This window comes from Diabrotica undecimpunctata, chromosome 7 (assembly GCF_040954645.1).
Source record: "Diabrotica undecimpunctata isolate CICGRU chromosome 7, icDiaUnde3, whole genome shotgun sequence".
NCBI classification, from domain to species: domain Eukaryota; kingdom Metazoa; phylum Arthropoda; class Insecta; order Coleoptera; family Chrysomelidae; genus Diabrotica; species Diabrotica undecimpunctata.
The window spans coordinates 13,748,144-13,764,857 of record NC_092809.1 but is presented as its reverse complement, the minus strand read 5'-3'; the positions used below and the strand labels follow the sequence as shown (position 1 = coordinate 13,764,857).

The 16,714-nt window shown below is 32.0% G+C and overlaps 2 protein-coding genes across 2 annotated transcripts; one reads left to right on the top strand and one right to left on the bottom strand.

Moving 5' to 3' along the window:
• The first annotated feature begins 4,702 nt into the window (after positions 1-4,702).
• LOC140444998 (nudC domain-containing protein 1) lies at positions 4,703-8,483 on the top strand. Its single transcript, XM_072536767.1, has 3 exons — positions 4,703-5,986; positions 6,851-7,141; positions 8,180-8,483. The coding sequence occupies exons 1-3, from the start codon at positions 4,820-4,822 to the stop codon at positions 8,447-8,449; spliced, it is 1,728 nt and encodes a 575-aa protein (XP_072392868.1). The 5' UTR covers positions 4,703-4,819; the 3' UTR covers positions 8,450-8,483.
• A 2,255-nt stretch (positions 8,484-10,738) lies between these two features.
• Positions 10,739-16,645, bottom strand: LOC140444996 (epimerase family protein SDR39U1). The gene is made up of 4 exons (XM_072536765.1): positions 16,485-16,645; positions 15,955-16,431; positions 13,970-14,175; positions 10,739-11,094 (listed from the first exon to the last, which is right to left on the bottom strand). The coding sequence occupies exons 1-4, from the start codon at positions 16,510-16,512 to the stop codon at positions 10,897-10,899; spliced, it is 909 nt and encodes a 302-aa protein (XP_072392866.1). The 5' UTR covers positions 16,513-16,645; the 3' UTR covers positions 10,739-10,896.
• Between the last annotated feature and the right edge of the window lie 69 nt (positions 16,646-16,714).

The following is a 16,714-nucleotide window of genomic DNA, read 5'->3' as shown; positions in this document are numbered from 1 at the left end:
TGAAATTTAAAAGTGCCATTCGAAACGGTTCAACACCAATTTCAAATTCCTGTAAGTTTTCGCTCGTATACTGAATTCGACATCGCAGTGTTGCTTTGTATATTTAGACGGACATTTCCGCAGCATTTTTTTTTTCTTCAATCGATTAAATACGATCCGATAACATATTTGTTGAACATTAGGAATCAATCGGCGGCACCACCTTGTAAAGCAGCAGTCAAGGATACAGTGTTTTCCTTTTCTGTCGAATGGTTAGTCGTCGCAATAGGTTTAAATTGTCTAAGATATGTAGATCAAGATCCTATCAAACGGTGGTAATTTGGATCACATATAATGTGTCCATTTTTTTTTGTTCATTCGTGTTTTACCATCGGATCAGTCTTTGGGACCCCATTGGGAGATTCAAGCATTTTTTAGGCACTCTTGAGCACAAAAAGCTGTTCCTAGGAATTCTGCTTGAAATGTGCTATTTGTATTGGGGCCATTAAACCCTATTCCTATTCCTTCATATGTTTTGTGTGTGAACACCACTTGTAATTTGAGCGATTTCATTTTGTGTAATCTCGCACTCAACTCAAGCCTTCCTTTTTTTAAATAGAATCTTCTAGAAGCTTTTTAAAAGTCCTTCCTTAGGTCTTCTAAACCTTTATTCTCTATAACGCAGTATTATGTAGATATATAATAGCAGACTTTTGAATTATACAGTCAGTGTAAACTACTATTAATAAAATACGTTGTTTGATCCTATTTCAATCGAAAGAAACGATATGATAAGGTATATTTGTTGTGGCTTTTGATAGTTTTAATGTGCAAAGTTGGATGTTTATAGTACAGTTTACTAACATAAGCATATTATATAAATTTAAATTATAGAAATGACTTAATTTGAATGAAATTTTATATGTTGTTGGGTTTGTAAAATTTATAGAAATAACATATTTACCTATGTAGATGCGTAGATATATTTTATATTGTATTTTAATAGATGAAAAAGTATAATAAAGGTTGATTTTACAGAATTTGTTAAGATTTTTTCTTTCTAGGAATTCATTTATAGTTCTTGAATATTTTCTATATTGTATTCTTTTCCGGGCCCTTTTCAGGCCTTGACCACTATGATATAAGACTGCTGAAATACTTATATTACAATCAAGTACCTAACCTCTATCCAAATTGAAGACAGTCTGACTGAAAAAATATCCATCAAACGTGGAGTACGGCAGGGTTGTACTTTGTCACCCACTCTTTTTAATCTGTACTCTGAAGAAATCTTTAGGGAGGCTTTGGATGACAGACAAGAGGGAGTCTGACTAGGTGGAGAAGTAATCAACAATATTAGATACGCTGACGATACAGCCATTCTTGCAGAAAATTTACAAGATCTCCAAACATTACTAAATCTAGTCAGTGAAGCAAGTTATCGGAGAGGCCTAAAAATCAACATTTCAAAGACAAAGTGGATGGCAGTTGGAAAGATCAATATAGATCAAGGTCTGATTTCTCTTAATGGAGAGGATATCGAAAGGGTAAATCATTTCAAATACCTTGGCAGCTGGTTAAATGTAAATGATGACTCTGATGAAGAGATAATAACCAGGATCGAAATATCACGTAAGGCTTTTATGACCTGGAAACCAGTTTTATGCAACAGAAACCTGTCGATGAATATTCGTAAGAAGGTCCTGAAATGTTATGTGTGGTCCATCCTATTGTATGGTTGTGAGACATGGACGTTAAAAACCACAATGCTAAACAAGTTAGAAGCATTCGAATTGTGGTGCTATAGACGAATCCTAAAGATATCGTGGGTTTCGCACACTTCCAATGAAGATGTTCTTCAAATGATCAATTCAGAACGTCTGCTCATAAACACCATAAAGAGGAGAAAAACATAATACTTCGGCCATATAATTAGAGGACCTAAATACCATCTACTTCGTCTTATAATACAAGGAAAAGTGGAAGGAAAGAGATGGATTGGTCGAAAGAAACTTTCATGGCTGCGTAATATTAGACAATGGTGTGGTTCCACAGTAGAATTATTTCGCGCAGCAGCCGACAGAGAAAGGTTTTAGGAAATTGTAAACATGATGACGGCCAACGTTTGAATACGGACACGGCACCCAAAGAAGAAGAAGAAGAGATTCTTTTCCATCTCTCCATATTTGCTTATATCCAATTCGACACTACTTTTTTAGTGTTTATACTTAACTTACATCTTATAATGTTTCGCTAATACGCCCTTATACTTGTACAGGGTTAGCTAACCTGAAGAATCCACCCCGATATTTGGCAATTATCTTTTAACGATATCCTCCTTCTCTATCTTTTCTCCTTCGTAAGGACGTAGTGGCGTCATTTTATTTGTTTTACTGTTTCTGTCCAATTATCTCTCTCCTGTGCGTGTTGTTTTTGCTTCGGAAAATGAGCATATTATTTCATAGTTATGTCTTTTATTTGGTAAGACCATCGTACTGGAGATCTTCCTCTGGATCTTTTAGCCGCTACGTTACCTTCAACTATCATTCGCTCCTAACCCTTCGAGTACCACAAACCCTTAGGTTTATATATATACAATGTGTGTCATATCATTATGCAGGTACTAGACTGGAGAATTCAGGCATTCATGATTTTTGTATTTATATTAACTCTGTTCTTGTAAAAAGTATAAATTTATTTAAAGTGTTATATAGAGGAGGACTATGGGGCCGTCATATGGGGCAATTTCGTCACCGAGTATTTTTCACAAAATATTAGTCCTGCACGCACCTGACTAATACTGAGACATAGCTTCCGATTGAGCGTGCTTTGATCAGTACAGCTATTGCCGCTTTCAAGGTTAGTTCGTGCGAATATCAGTAAAACCGTTGTAGTTTCATATTTCTACTTACTTTTGCCGTATTTACAACTCGAGGTAAGTGTGATAATAAGGTTCTTAACTGGTTTGTTGAATACGTCCTTTAATAATATGATATCTTAAATACTTTTCGGTGAGATTGCTTTTAAATGTATGGTTATTGTTTGTAGTATGTAGTGATATATCCACCATGTTGTTCTCAAGGGGTAATTCCGTCACTTTACTTCAGGGTAATGCCGCCATGACGGTATTGCCCCGTATTTTCTTATTGAAATGAACGGTTAACAACGCATTTTTTTTTTTTTTTTATTTTCAGATGGTACGATCACGTAAAAGAACAACAGAAAAGGCTATGTGAAAGGAGGAAAAATGCTATTGAAGCAGTTCGCCAAAATGGTGTCTCGCAAAAAAAAGCAGCTACAATGTTTGGCATACTCCGACCAACATTAAGGGATAGGCTACAGGCAAACGATGGTAGTAAGCCGATATTGGGTCGGAAATGCGTTTTTTCTGTAGAGCAAGAACAAAACTTAGCAGAACATGTGGTTAGCATATCAAAACTATTTTATGGCATCACTACAAATGAACTAAGGCTTTCGAATTGGCCTTCGAAACACAACTTTAGCAAAGAGACCAAGTTGGCCGGGATAAATTGGTTAAATTGGTTTATCAGAAGGCTTAAAATTAGTTTAAGAAAATCGGAAGCCACTAGCTTCAACAGGGTCAAAGCATTTAATTAAGACCAAGCTGATTTGTTTTACAAAAATTTAGACACTGTAATGACTAAGTATAACTTTCCACCGAACCGTATCCATAATATGGACGAAACTGGAATTTCCACAGTACAAAAACCGGGAAAAATTCTTACACCAAGAGGACAGAAGCAAGTGGGATGAGTTAAGAGTTGGGAGCGTGGAAAGAATATCACTATAGTGTGTGCCATGAGCGCTTCAGGAATATATACGCCTCCAATGTTTATTTATCCAAGAAACAAGTGTGTATTATTAGACATTTCCGAATTTAATACAAAAAATCATAGTAATTTACCTAAAAGTGGCAATAAAATGAAGCAGGTTTTGAAAAGCTTGAATTTTATTTTATTTTATGATGTTCCAGAAAAAGCAAATATTTTTATCGTGAATAACGTTTTCCGCTACATTAAAAATATTTTTTAAAAAGTACAAGTCACAATTAGACACCAACAAAGATTAAAACGGACTTTTTATATTTGAGAGGAAAAGTCTTCAGAAAAAATTAATTAGAAACTGATACTCCCGGGTGCATTTTCCCTCTTATAAGTCGTGCCCCCGGGTGGGTCCGTGATACCCTGCCTACCAACTAAAACCCCCCTTGGCCAGTCTGCCAAACACGCACGGGTAGTCTTGTTTAGACCGTCCGGTCCAACACCAAAGCGCGACTTCCGTCTCTTCTGTTGCCCTCTTCTTGCTTGCCTATCCTTACCAGGTAGGCTCTGAAATAGCCGTGCCCCTTAAGGAATTGTGTGAAGGAGCAGTGTTTCCCAATGGCCCAATGACCATGTCCCACCCAGTCTCTCACGTCCGGTATGATGGTATGAGTCTTGTCCATTCAGCCCTATGTTCGTTTTCCGACTCTTCTTGCCATTTCGCGTTAGTCACCACTCTCTCGTCTGCTTTGTCGTTTTCACTCAACTAACCATTAGTTAGCTATAGTTTTTGAAGATTGTATTCCAGTATTCCATAACATCGTGTACTCTTTCTACAATTCGTATTATTCAATCGTTAACATTTATTAAATTCGTAACATTGGCAGGTGGCTATATAATCCTATAGACAATACTTTTTATGATATGACGTATGACACATAGTCGGCATTACTTAGGTTATGTTAAATGTTTTGTTGATTTTGATGTTTTTATTAACTTGACATGGTTATATTTATTTTGTAAGTACTATATTTTAATCTTCTGTAAGTAGTTTCAAAATGCAAACCACTTTAATAGAACTAAATCCTAATAGACAACTCCTGGACTCAAATTTTGATGGATACAAGTTATCTTTAACAGAAATACCGAAGAAAAAGCGAGATCTTGCCATTGCCGTGGACAGAGTTCTTTTAGACACAAACCAATATTCTTTACTACACGCAAATCTGTATGGTTTTCACAATCATCTTACTGCAGATCCTTATGATGAAACGAGTTCTGTATATTTCGTAGATAAAGAGTTAAGCATATGTAAAGTGTATGTGGATCCATTTAATGAAGAACTAATAGATCCTATAAAACTTTTAACACTCCCTAGAAAACGGGAAAGAATTTCTGGTGATTACAATGTTTCTTTAAGATTCGCCTCTCCAACAATTGCTGTAATAAGTGATGGAATTGAAAATTTATATATTGTTAATACTGGAAGTAGGAATGATGATGATGCTTTCAATATTTGTTTCTCAGATGAAGTTACAGATTCAGGTCAATCATTTGTTGTAGTTGATGCTATTGTAATGACTAATAAAGATAGTAATGAAGAACTACATGTTTTAGCTTTAAGTCTTAAACGTGAAACTGAACAAGAAAGGTATTTTAGTTTATTGCATTGGATTACATTTACTAAGGTCCAAGATGTTTGGGGACAAACTGCTATTAAACAGGTGAAATCCAAAGGTTGTGTACAATATGCCTTTATAGAAAAGAATTGTGAAGCTATATATGTTGCAAGTGATGATGAATGTAAATTTACACTAAATTCAGATTTTCCTATAATTGAGGAAACATCAAGGAATATAAATGCAGATAAAAAGGTTTATACGTGGTCACAAAATATCAATGAAATTACAATTAGGATAAAGTTATCAGGAGAAATAGTTCCTGAACAAGTCAAAATAAATCAGCAATTTAACAGTATAGAAGTAAAAGCAAATAATGCAGTTTTGATTTCTGGAGATTTGTATCACAGGATAGATACAAATATGACAACATGGAAGATCACACAGGATTCTGAACCTACACTGGAAATAATATTAGGAAAAGAAGAGACTGGATTAATGTGGCCAGAATTTATTAAAAATGATCTAACTGGAGAATTTGTTTTAAATTCCTGTATACAAGATGAAACTCAAGCTAAATTTGCTCATCTTACAAGTGAAACTGAGGTAAGAAACAGCTATATCTACTAAATTAGGAAGTTTTATTAAAATCTTAATACTAGTGGTTAATTATATATTTTGGTCTTTTATTCCAATGTAGTTGCATGCATATGAGTGTCAGCCTCATCTACATCAATTCCACTTATATCGAGAAAGAATGAATGTCAGTATGTTTAAAATTACAATGATTTATACTTACATATAGTAGAAAGTCTTATAAACCAAAATATTTTTAATAATTTAACAAAACAAAGTGATGAAATATTGTAAATCAAAAGTTTAAACATAATGAAATCAAATATAATTAGATTATAGACAAATAAGATATTGAATACACAAATGAAAAGTTTTAAGGTAATGTACATATCTAAAAATTCTTCCTCCTCTATTTCCCAACAGGAATTACACAAAACTTTTTTATGTGTTCCTTACAAATTGGATTTCTCTATTTAGAAAATATATTTCTGTCTGCCATTGGTAGTTTGATTGACAGTTTTATCTTACTTCATTGGTTTTCAAGATCAAATCAGCCAAGAAGAGTGAACCAGATATATAATGGGAGTTTGATGTACACTTTTTGTTAAGATCACATTTGACATTGTTGATGCTTCATATTCAAAAGTAGAGCCATTCTAGGTTTCTTATTGTCATGCATATAAGTATTTAGATGTTTTTTCAATACTAGTAGCTTTACCTAAACTTATGAAATTTTTTAACTTAGTGCTTAATGCTGCACTTTAACATGTAGAAGATGGAACTGTTCTACATGTCCCGATGGAGTTACCTATAGGCATGGATACTGTTAGATATGTTAAACATATATAAATAAAACATGGTCAAAAAACTTCTATTCTTTATTTACTTTTTTAGGACAATCCTCAATCTGGTACAACATTTAATAGTCAACAAGTGGAGGAATGTGACTTTGAAAATGATAAAGCATGTGTTTTCCAAAGATTATGTGGCCAAACAAATAATACAACTCACAAAGTAAATCTAGGCTCCCACCAAATTCTAGTAACAGCTCAGTTAAATCAGAATGATGTACCAGCTATGGGAATTCGCCATGATGTTGACATATGTTTGTGGCAACCACAGAAAACAAATGAAAATTTTTCTATCACGCATGAAGGAACTCTTTTAGCTTTGGGATATGTTCAAGTAAGTAGATATCAATATAAGAAACAAATCGCTAGCTTTGATGGATGCTTTTGAATATAAATATATACTTACTCTAGTTTATAAAAGTAAATATATATATATATATATATATATATATATATATATATATATATATATATATATATATATATATATATGTATATATATATATATATATATATATATATATATATATAATATTTTTGATCTTTTTGGATGCAATTTTACACTGTTTAGTTTATTTTTGTGTACAATTTAACACTATTTTAGATAAATCAATAAATATTTGATATTTTTTTAAAGTACCTCCCAACCCTATATACCCTATTTTCGTATATACCTACTAACCTTAAGTCCTCCCTCTTTAATAGCCCTTCTCCAACCTACCAACTTCTCCAACATTTGTTTGCTCTCCTCCACTAACACGACATTATCAGTAAAGAGTGTTGACCAAGGTGTCCCCTTCCTTACATCTGTCAGTACAACCTTAACAAGGCTACACAGGTAAGGATTCAGTGAAGAGCCTTAATGCAAACCAGCCTCACTGGACAACTTTCAATCAATACAACACAAGTCCTTACTTTGGTGTGTGCTTCCCCTACATGTCCTTCATGAGACTTACATACTCTCAGGAACCCATTTCTCTTTTGTACATCTTCATAGCTCTTGTCTAGGAACTGTGTAGTACAACTTCTCAAAATCTATAAATATCAAATAGCTCTCTTCTTTCTTCTCATATTTCTCCATCATCTGTCTGAAAGCAAACAAGGCTTATGTTATCCTCTTTCCTGGCATAAACTCAAAACTGTTCTTCTCCTATCGATGTCTCTCTCCATAACCTTTGCTCTACAAATCTTACAGTCCGGAAAGTCTGCTTTATCTATATACAGTGATACCATTATGCTCCCCCTATATGCATTGGGCATCATTTCTTCCTCATATATCTTACTCATAATTTGCCACAAAACATCATATATTATTATATTTTTTTACATAGTATATTATCTTAGAAAACTCACCTATTATAAATTTTTTTAGGCTTCAAAGCAAAACAAAAAATTCACAGTCTGTCCACCAGACATGAGTTATGCCGTGATTTGTGAAACGTCTGGACATTTGTTCATATACAGGCAGAACAAAAAAATATCTAGTACCGAACTTAGAAACAGAAGCACTGGAAGAAGGATACAAAGTATAGCTCAGCAGCAAGTGGTTAATTTATCAAATGATGAAATATTAGGTATTTACGGATCAAATAAAAGTTTATTTTTATTATGTGAAAAAAGCGTTACTGTTTTAACTTTGTAATATTTTTATAAATAAAATATCTACATACATTTAATATTACTTTATTGTATTTTCTTCGATATATATATGCCATTCTACTGTCAACGATTATGGTTATATGGAAATATACAACAATGTACAAAAATTACTATTTATTCCTGCAATATTCATCAATGAAAAAAAGACTTTAAGTGACCATCGGCACCTTATTTGAGAAACAGAGTAATTACATTTCATCTGGTCCACAACATCCACTGCTCCCTTTGTTGTATTGTAGAAGGTTATAACCTGCTGCAGCATAAAGTTTTTATCAGTTGCTTCATTAATTGCCATCCATGAAATGTAGATAACATTTTTATTTTTCTTGGAAACATATCCTAATAAAAGAGTCTTTACCATAACCAAAAATGCTGCTGTTTGGTGGTCTTCCCTTTGTAGCTACAAAAAGAGGAGGAATTTGTGGTTTATTCTTTCTCAAGGTTTCTACCAGAGTTATCCTGTAATTATGTAGCAAGTCAGTAGCCAGTGGAATGGACGTAAACCATTTGTCGCAATAATGTTGCGTCCAGTATGGTTCTATCACATGTTTACGGTCTACGATAATAGTCCTACCATACTGCTAGGACTATTATCTATCTCAAAGGGACCTTCTGTGTGCTTTCCAGCATATACTTCCAACTTTGTTGTATAAAAAGTTCGCGAATCAACAAGTGCGAACATTTTTATCCCATATTTTGCCGACTTACTGGGTATACACTGACAAAAGCTAAAAACTCGTCGAAATGCAGAATACCCACTCTGCTTGAAAAAATAAGTACGCGCAGATGGAATCAGCCATGTTTTAGTCGGAACCAGTGCTGTTCAGTGACATTTTATCTGGTGTGCATAGACAAATTAACCCAGTTTAATTTATTTACGGCAACTACAGACATAATATGCACTATTTTATTCGTACTTTTAGTTGAAGAATAGATTAAATTATTTCAAATGTACTAAATTATTAATCACTAAAAATTTAAATTACAGTTCTGTCGTAGCTTGTCACAAATTTCTCAATTTGAGTCTATGTTTCCGTCTAAAACATGGCGTTCGCGTGCTGACAAACTTCAAAGGCGTCATCTGAGAGTGGGCATTCTGATTGTTATTTATTCTGTGGTACAGTGAAGGAATTCCATTTTTGTAGACGAGCAGATTCCATATGTACTTGGCGTTTATAGATAAAGCTTTCTTATCGTATAGCCATTTTTTAGAAGACATTGCCGTACTGTCTCAATGGAACACTTGATTCCTGTGTCATCTTCCTGCAACCTTTGCATGATGGTTTTTAACGTGGAGATCATCTGTTCTTCATAAATGGTATAAATTTTTCTTCAAATGATGTCCACATCATTCTGATCTAGTTTCTTAAACATAAATTAGTCTTATCTTCTACTACTATCGATTTATTTGTTATGAACCACACTGTCTGCACTGGTCTTCGTGTTAAGGCTGCCGCTTCCTTCACTTCATTAAATTTGGAAAATCCTTGTTCAAGGAGAGTACTTTAAACGTCAAATATAATTTTTTTTGTGTCAACTGACAAAACACTTCGCTTTAATGGTTTTTTTAACATTGATGTCTCTTTTTTTCTGCTGTATTATTATCAAAAACTTCATGAGGAGTACTAGGTTCTTCCCACGGACGAAACATTTTTAAATATACCACAATGTTTGCTTCCTTACTAAACAAATAAATAAAAATATTATTTTAATATCATTTTAGTCTACCTGTTTTATAATCCCTAAGTAAGAAAGTAATTATTATGATTTTCAGTCTATCGCGGTTGGTTCTGGTAAATGATATTTCATTGCCTAAAGGCAGAGACACCCCCTAATATTACTAAGAACGAAACTATATCATTATTTGACTTCTGCCTAGGAATCTCAACCATATTTAAGTCTTCTTTTCCTTCTTTGTTTATCCTTGCTCTGGGCAGAGTACCCAAATAATAAATACCATTTAAGAATTTAACAAAGACTTCCACATGTTCATTTTCTATTATTTTGACAATGTCGACAGGCAGTTCGCCTGCACCAGGGTTTCTTCAATTTGGCATTGTCTTTGCTAAATGTAGTATCTCTTCCTTTGTAATTTCTACAACTGTCTTTTTTCCGGTTTTTCTTTTTGCCCTCGAGCAACTTTTTGATGTGCTCTTTCCAATATATTTGTTTGTCCTCGGATTTCTTCACTATGGTATTCCTATTTTTTCCCTACAATACAACTAAAAAGTGAACGTAGCAACTATGGAAAAATAAAAGAAACTAGTTTAGGAAGTAACTTAACTAATTTTATTGACAGTCTTCAAAATAAAAACAATTTACAAAATAAATCATAATAATATTAACTAAACTCTTGTATTATCACACTGACATTTAGATAATTTTACATCCTCACACAAAAGGATACATTAAGATGAATCTTAATGTAGATTATTTCTTGGCAACCAGTTCTTTACAGGCAGTTTCTATATCTGGATATTTGTGTTTAAATCCTAGCGCAATAGTCTTTTTAGGAATTACTTTTTGACCTTCTGTTATCATAATGGCTCGCTCTTTGCTCAACAAAGCATTAAAAACAAAAGTCGGTACAGGAAATATAGCAGGTCTTTTCAACGCCTTTGCAAATGCCTAAAAAATAAGGTATAAAGTTTTATCTATGAAACACAAATTAGAAAATGGTTTTTATTACAGTGTCTAAAGCCTATTGTTCTAAAGAAGGGGCAAATATAACACCATATAGATATGAAATATAATGATCTAAGTTATCTAAATAATGGATAAATGGAAATTTTATTACCCCAAAATGATGTAGAACAAGAGGGCACTTTACTGCTATAAAAAAAATTAAATTACACAAAAAGTAATGATAGTTCTTCTTCTTATGGAGTTCTATTCAAGTAATGAATGTTGAATGAAATCTATCTATCGTCAGCAAATTTTTCTTTATTATCTGCTGTTTTTATTAGTTATTCATAATTTAAATTGGTACAATGTCATATTTCGGATCCAATAGAGTTTTTTCCTCCTGACTCTGCATTTTCCTTCAATTATGCCTGTAATTATGACATAACAGGGAGACAAGGGGAAGAACAGATACACATAGAACTACAAAGTTAAATGGATAGAGAAAATGAGGAATAATGAAGGGAACCACCACCACTAACTGGTGTAAATGAAGCAATAAATAAGCTATGAAACAAAAAGTTACCCGGCACTGACAATCTACCCGCAGAACTGTTTAAGAAGGGCAAAAAAACCTCAGTAGATGTCTACACACACGTTACATGTATATGGACAGAGAAAGCCTTCCCCAACGACTGAAATATCGGCATAATTTGCATCATACACAAGAAAGGTCATATCCTCGAATGGTCCAACTATAGAGTGATCACTGTATTAAACAGCATTTATAAAATATCCTCAAAACTTCTTTGGAAAGTTTGGAGAATATCAGTTTGATGCTCGATATTTTCATTTCATTAATTGTTATACCTTCTTTTATATTTTCAAATGCTTTGATGAAGATTGGTTCAGAGCACAAATTGAATAATATAGATGACACAAAGCCTTGTTGTACTCTTCTATTAATAGATATTTGTTTTGTCAGGTTGTTATCAATTCTGATTTTTGCTGTTTGCTGCCAGTGCAGGTGTTTAATTAGCCTTAGGTCTTTATTGTCTAATCACATATCCTTTAGTAGTTTTAAAAGTTTGCTGTGATTGATTTTATCAAAGGTCTTCTTCATATCAACAAAAAATATATAAACATATTTTCTTTGATAGTGGCATGTTCTTAACATTATTTGCAATTAAATATATTAGTAAATTTGATTCACACTTCTGAAATATCTGGTTCTGAATTATTTTTTTTTTTTTTTGTTGCAATTGAGAGGATTTTTTAGGCAGTGGAATGAAGATCGATAATCTCTTGTTTCATAAATAATATACAGCTGTTACTAGATTTAGATTATCATCTTCAATTAATTTCAGTATTTCTGCATATATGTCATAAGGACCTGAACTTTTATTTGTCCTTTGTCTTTTAAGTATTTTGATTGCATATTCAGATAGTTGACAACTAATCTAAACAAACAAAAATCTTACACAAGATGAGGAGACAATAATCTATTAATAAAAATATAAATTGATCCTATGGACCAGTATCAGAAAAAATTATATAGAGTAAGTTGAAACATTTATGAGAAAGAATATTATCTAGTACAGAATAAAACACTAAGTAAAAAATTTGTAACAAGTGAAAAGACAAGTTTTATGTTACAAAATATATGACGATAGTACTTAAGAAGATACTGTCCAAGTGTCCAATCAACTTATTTTAACCAATTTACCATTTTTATTGGGAACTAACCACAATTTCAGTTTAAAATGTTTATTTTGACATATCAATGTATATATATATATATATATATATATATATATATATATATATATATATATATATATATATATATACAGTATACTCCCTCTATATCGAACACGGTTATTACGAGGTTTCGCTTATAACGAGATACATTAGATGTCCCGTGAAATTTCTATTGAACTATAACCGTCTATAGCGAGGCAAACTTGGTTATAACGAGAGAAAATAAGATCCAAAAACGTGTTTTTTACGTTTTTAGTCCGGTCGTGGCTATAAATAAATACCCTTTCAAACAGCCCCTCAATAAACTTAACTGCAGCCCGCAATAAACTTCTTTACAATGAATAAATACAACTGTTTCACATCTTTAGAAAATATATGATAGAATGATACTGGACCATTTAAAGCAGTTAAAAAGAACAGAGTTCTTAAAATTGCAGAAGCAATAGTTTATGTTATCCTTGAAAATACGATTTATACATTATGTAGTTGGAAAAAATATAAGTACAGCTTTTTTGTTTTAACGTATATCATTGATAATAAAAGTAAACAACTCTTTTATGTTTTAATATATTTCATTGACAATAAAAGTAAATAAATTTTTTTCAAAAACCCCATTCAAACAATATTTATTAGCATCTATATTGCTCCGAATGGCTTCACTATAGGAAGTTAATGGTTTAGAAAACTACAGATTCATATGTATGCACAGTATTATTATTGTCTGATATAACGAGATCGGCTTATAACGAGGTAATTAGTCTGTCATTTCAGTTCTCGTTATAGAGGGAGTCTACTGTATATATATATATATATATATATATATATATATATATATATATATATATATATATATATATATATATATTTATATACATATCCACTTGTTTTAACCACCATGTAGCTATAAAGCAAAAATAAAAGAATATATATTTGAGTATTAAAGACATTCACTTAAGTCCAGGTTCAGTTATTACAAAGGATCTGAGAAAGTGAAGCAATACAAACAATCTCAATTAGATGGATGAAGACAAAGAAAATTATTTCCTTTTTTATAAGAAAACAATAAAACACAACAAGAATAAAAACAGAGTCATATAGAAATACGAAATCATAAACTTACCTTAGAAAATTCTAGGTTGGTACATGGTTTAGCAGCAACACCATTTAATATACCATCCACTTTGGGATTTTCAATAGCAAATAGGATCAAATGTGTTAGGTCATCAATATGAATCCAGGGCATAAACTGAGAACCACTGCCAACTGGTCCCCCCAATCCCAAAAAGAACGGGAGATACAATTGTTTTATCATTCCACCATCTCTACCTAAAAATATGATAATAGATTATAAGCAAGCAATAAAATCCACAATAATAATTTATTTCATGTATATACAGTAGACTCCCTCTATAACGAGAACTGAAATGACAGACTAATTACCTCGTTATAAGCGGATCTCGTTATATCCAACAACAATAATACTGTGCATACATATGAATATGTAGTTTTCTAAAACATTAACTTTCTATAGTGAAGCCATTCGGAGCAATATAAGATGCTAATAAATATTGTTTGAATGGCGTTTTTAAAACAAAGTTGTTTACTTTTATTGTCAATGAAATGCATTAAAACAAAAAAGAGTTGTTTACTTTTACTGTCAATGATATATGTTAAAACAAAAAATCTGTATTCTGTAAATATGTATAAAGCGTATAAAGTTATTTTGTCATTTTTGACTGCTTTAAATTGTCCAGTATTCTATCTATCATATTTTCTAAAGATGTGAAACAGTTTTATGCTTCTTCATTTGCGTTTTGTCCTTGGATAAAGTTTCTGACAACCTTTAAAACACGTGTGAATGGTCAACCCAATACAATGACACTTGTGAATCATAAATTTTACATTTCCGACTAAGAATCATAAATTGTAAGAAGTTTATTGCGGACGGCCCGCAGTTAAAAAGGGTATTTATTTATAGCTACGACCGGGCCAAAACGTAAAAAACACGTTTTTCAATCTTATTTTTTCTCGTTATATGCAAATTTACCTCGCTATAAAGGGTTATAGTTCAATAGAAATTTCACGGGACATCTAATGTACCTCGTTATAAGCGAAACCTCGTAATAACCGTGTTCGTTATAAAGGGAGTATACTGTATTATTGACTAAAACAACAAAAATTATCATTTTACAATTAAAATGGGCTTTAAAGAATTTTGTAGGCAGTATAAAAAACTGGACTATGATGAACAGACTGGAAGAATCAAATATTTAGATCTAAAGTGTGCATAATCTGCTAATTCAGTTTAAAGGGAGTCTACAACAAAACAAAACCATCAATTCCAGAAAAAAATTTCCGGTTCAGAGACATCATTTTCAACTTATTGGAAACCAATTTTTATGAGACAAAACAGGAACAAGATTAAAAAGATCTATTTGTATATTCTATTTTCTTGTGGCATTTTAATATTATTCATTATTTTAATAAGAATTAACCACAATTTCAGTTGAAAATATGTTTGACATTTTGATTTCCACTTTGAAAATTTGGTGGTTAATTCTCATTAAAAACCAACAATTTTACTTCATAAGTCCTAGGTTTTCACCCAATGTGATCGAAAGTTGAACCAGAAGTCGATAATTGAAGTAATCATGTAACTTTGCATCACCTGTCAACTTATATATTTAAATTAAAAATAAAAGCACCAGAAATAATGCCAAATATAACAGCAATAGAGGATGATGTGCAAATATGATGAATCATATCTACTTACATATATTTGAATTAAAGATACTGAACAAGATATTTAGTATTTTAAAAGCAAAAAACTTGGAAAATCAATAATTTCACTAAATAAATGATTTTAGAAATCAAAATAAATTGATTTCGATGAATAGAGAATAAAATATGCAACAGAAATACACATAATTGGGGCAATATATATTATTTATCCTTTGTAGTCCTATGATGTAGCAGAATGGGCTGTTATTTTACTTACTGAGGTTATTATTGAGGTTCATTGATTTACCCGTAAGACTACAGTTTTCTGAATTTGAACTATCAGTCAACAAAAGCAGGCTATATTAGTATAGAAATAATAATTACCTAAAACAACACCACTTCGAATAGTAGCTAATCTACATTTTGATTTATTATCATTTAATTGTGCTGCATTCTCCCAGTCTCGGCATAACCCTGAAAAAAAGTCAAAAGGTTGTACAACACTGTCTTCAGTATATTCTGATGTTGTGCTTGGCTTGTATGCACCAACTCCTGATATGGTAACAAAAACATTAGGTTTTTCATGTGTCTTATCAATTAAAGAGGCTAATGTTTTCGTAGTATTTACTCTTGAATGAAATACATTCTGTTTGAAACCTGAAGTCCATCTTCTTGTTATGTCCATAACATTTTGACCAGCTAGATTCACAACTGCTTTGGTATCTTTTGGAAGACCAGAGTCTTGTAATTCGTTCCATGATATTCTGTGAATGCCTGGCATTCGAGATATCACAGTTACCCCATACCCTCTTTGTTTTAGTAAATTACAAAGGGATTTGCCTATAAACCCCGTTCCGCCACCTAAAATATTAAAGATAAGTATACTGAATTAACACAATTAAATTCCAATTTACCAACTAGAATATTGCCAGTAGCTGACATTTTGCCAAAATTATTTAGTTATAAAAATATTGCATAATTAAAATTATGCACCGGTACTAAGATACACAAACATTTTTTGACAATTTGACAATTTCAGTTATTACAATCATAATAACATAATAATCATCTTTTATTACAATGGTTTGTACCTAACTTCTCAATGGAATTGTATCAAAATTTTGGCTATAATTTTTGTCTAAAC

Excerpts from the sequence above, each read along its gene's own strand:
- LOC140444998 (XM_072536767.1), top strand. The coding sequence starts at position 4,820 with ATGCAAACCACTTTAATAGAACTAAATCCTAATAGACAACTCCTGGAC. Across the intron at positions 5,987-6,850 it reads ATCTTACAAGTGAAACTGAG|GACAATCCTCAATCTGGTAC; the intron begins GTAAGAAACAGC and ends TTACTTTTTTAG. Across the intron at positions 7,142-8,179 it reads TAGCTTTGGGATATGTTCAA|GCTTCAAAGCAAAACAAAAA; the intron begins GTAAGTAGATAT and ends AAATTTTTTTAG.
- LOC140444996 (XM_072536765.1), bottom strand. The coding sequence starts at position 16,512 with ATGTCAGCTACTGGCAATATTCTAGTTG. Across the intron at positions 14,176-15,954 it reads TCGAAGTGGTGTTGTTTTAG|GTAGAGATGGTGGAATGATA; the intron begins GTAATTATTATT and ends TCATATTTTTAG. Across the intron at positions 11,095-13,969 it reads CCAACCTAGAATTTTCTAAG|GCATTTGCAAAGGCGTTGAA; the intron begins GTAAGTTTATGA and ends CTTATTTTTTAG.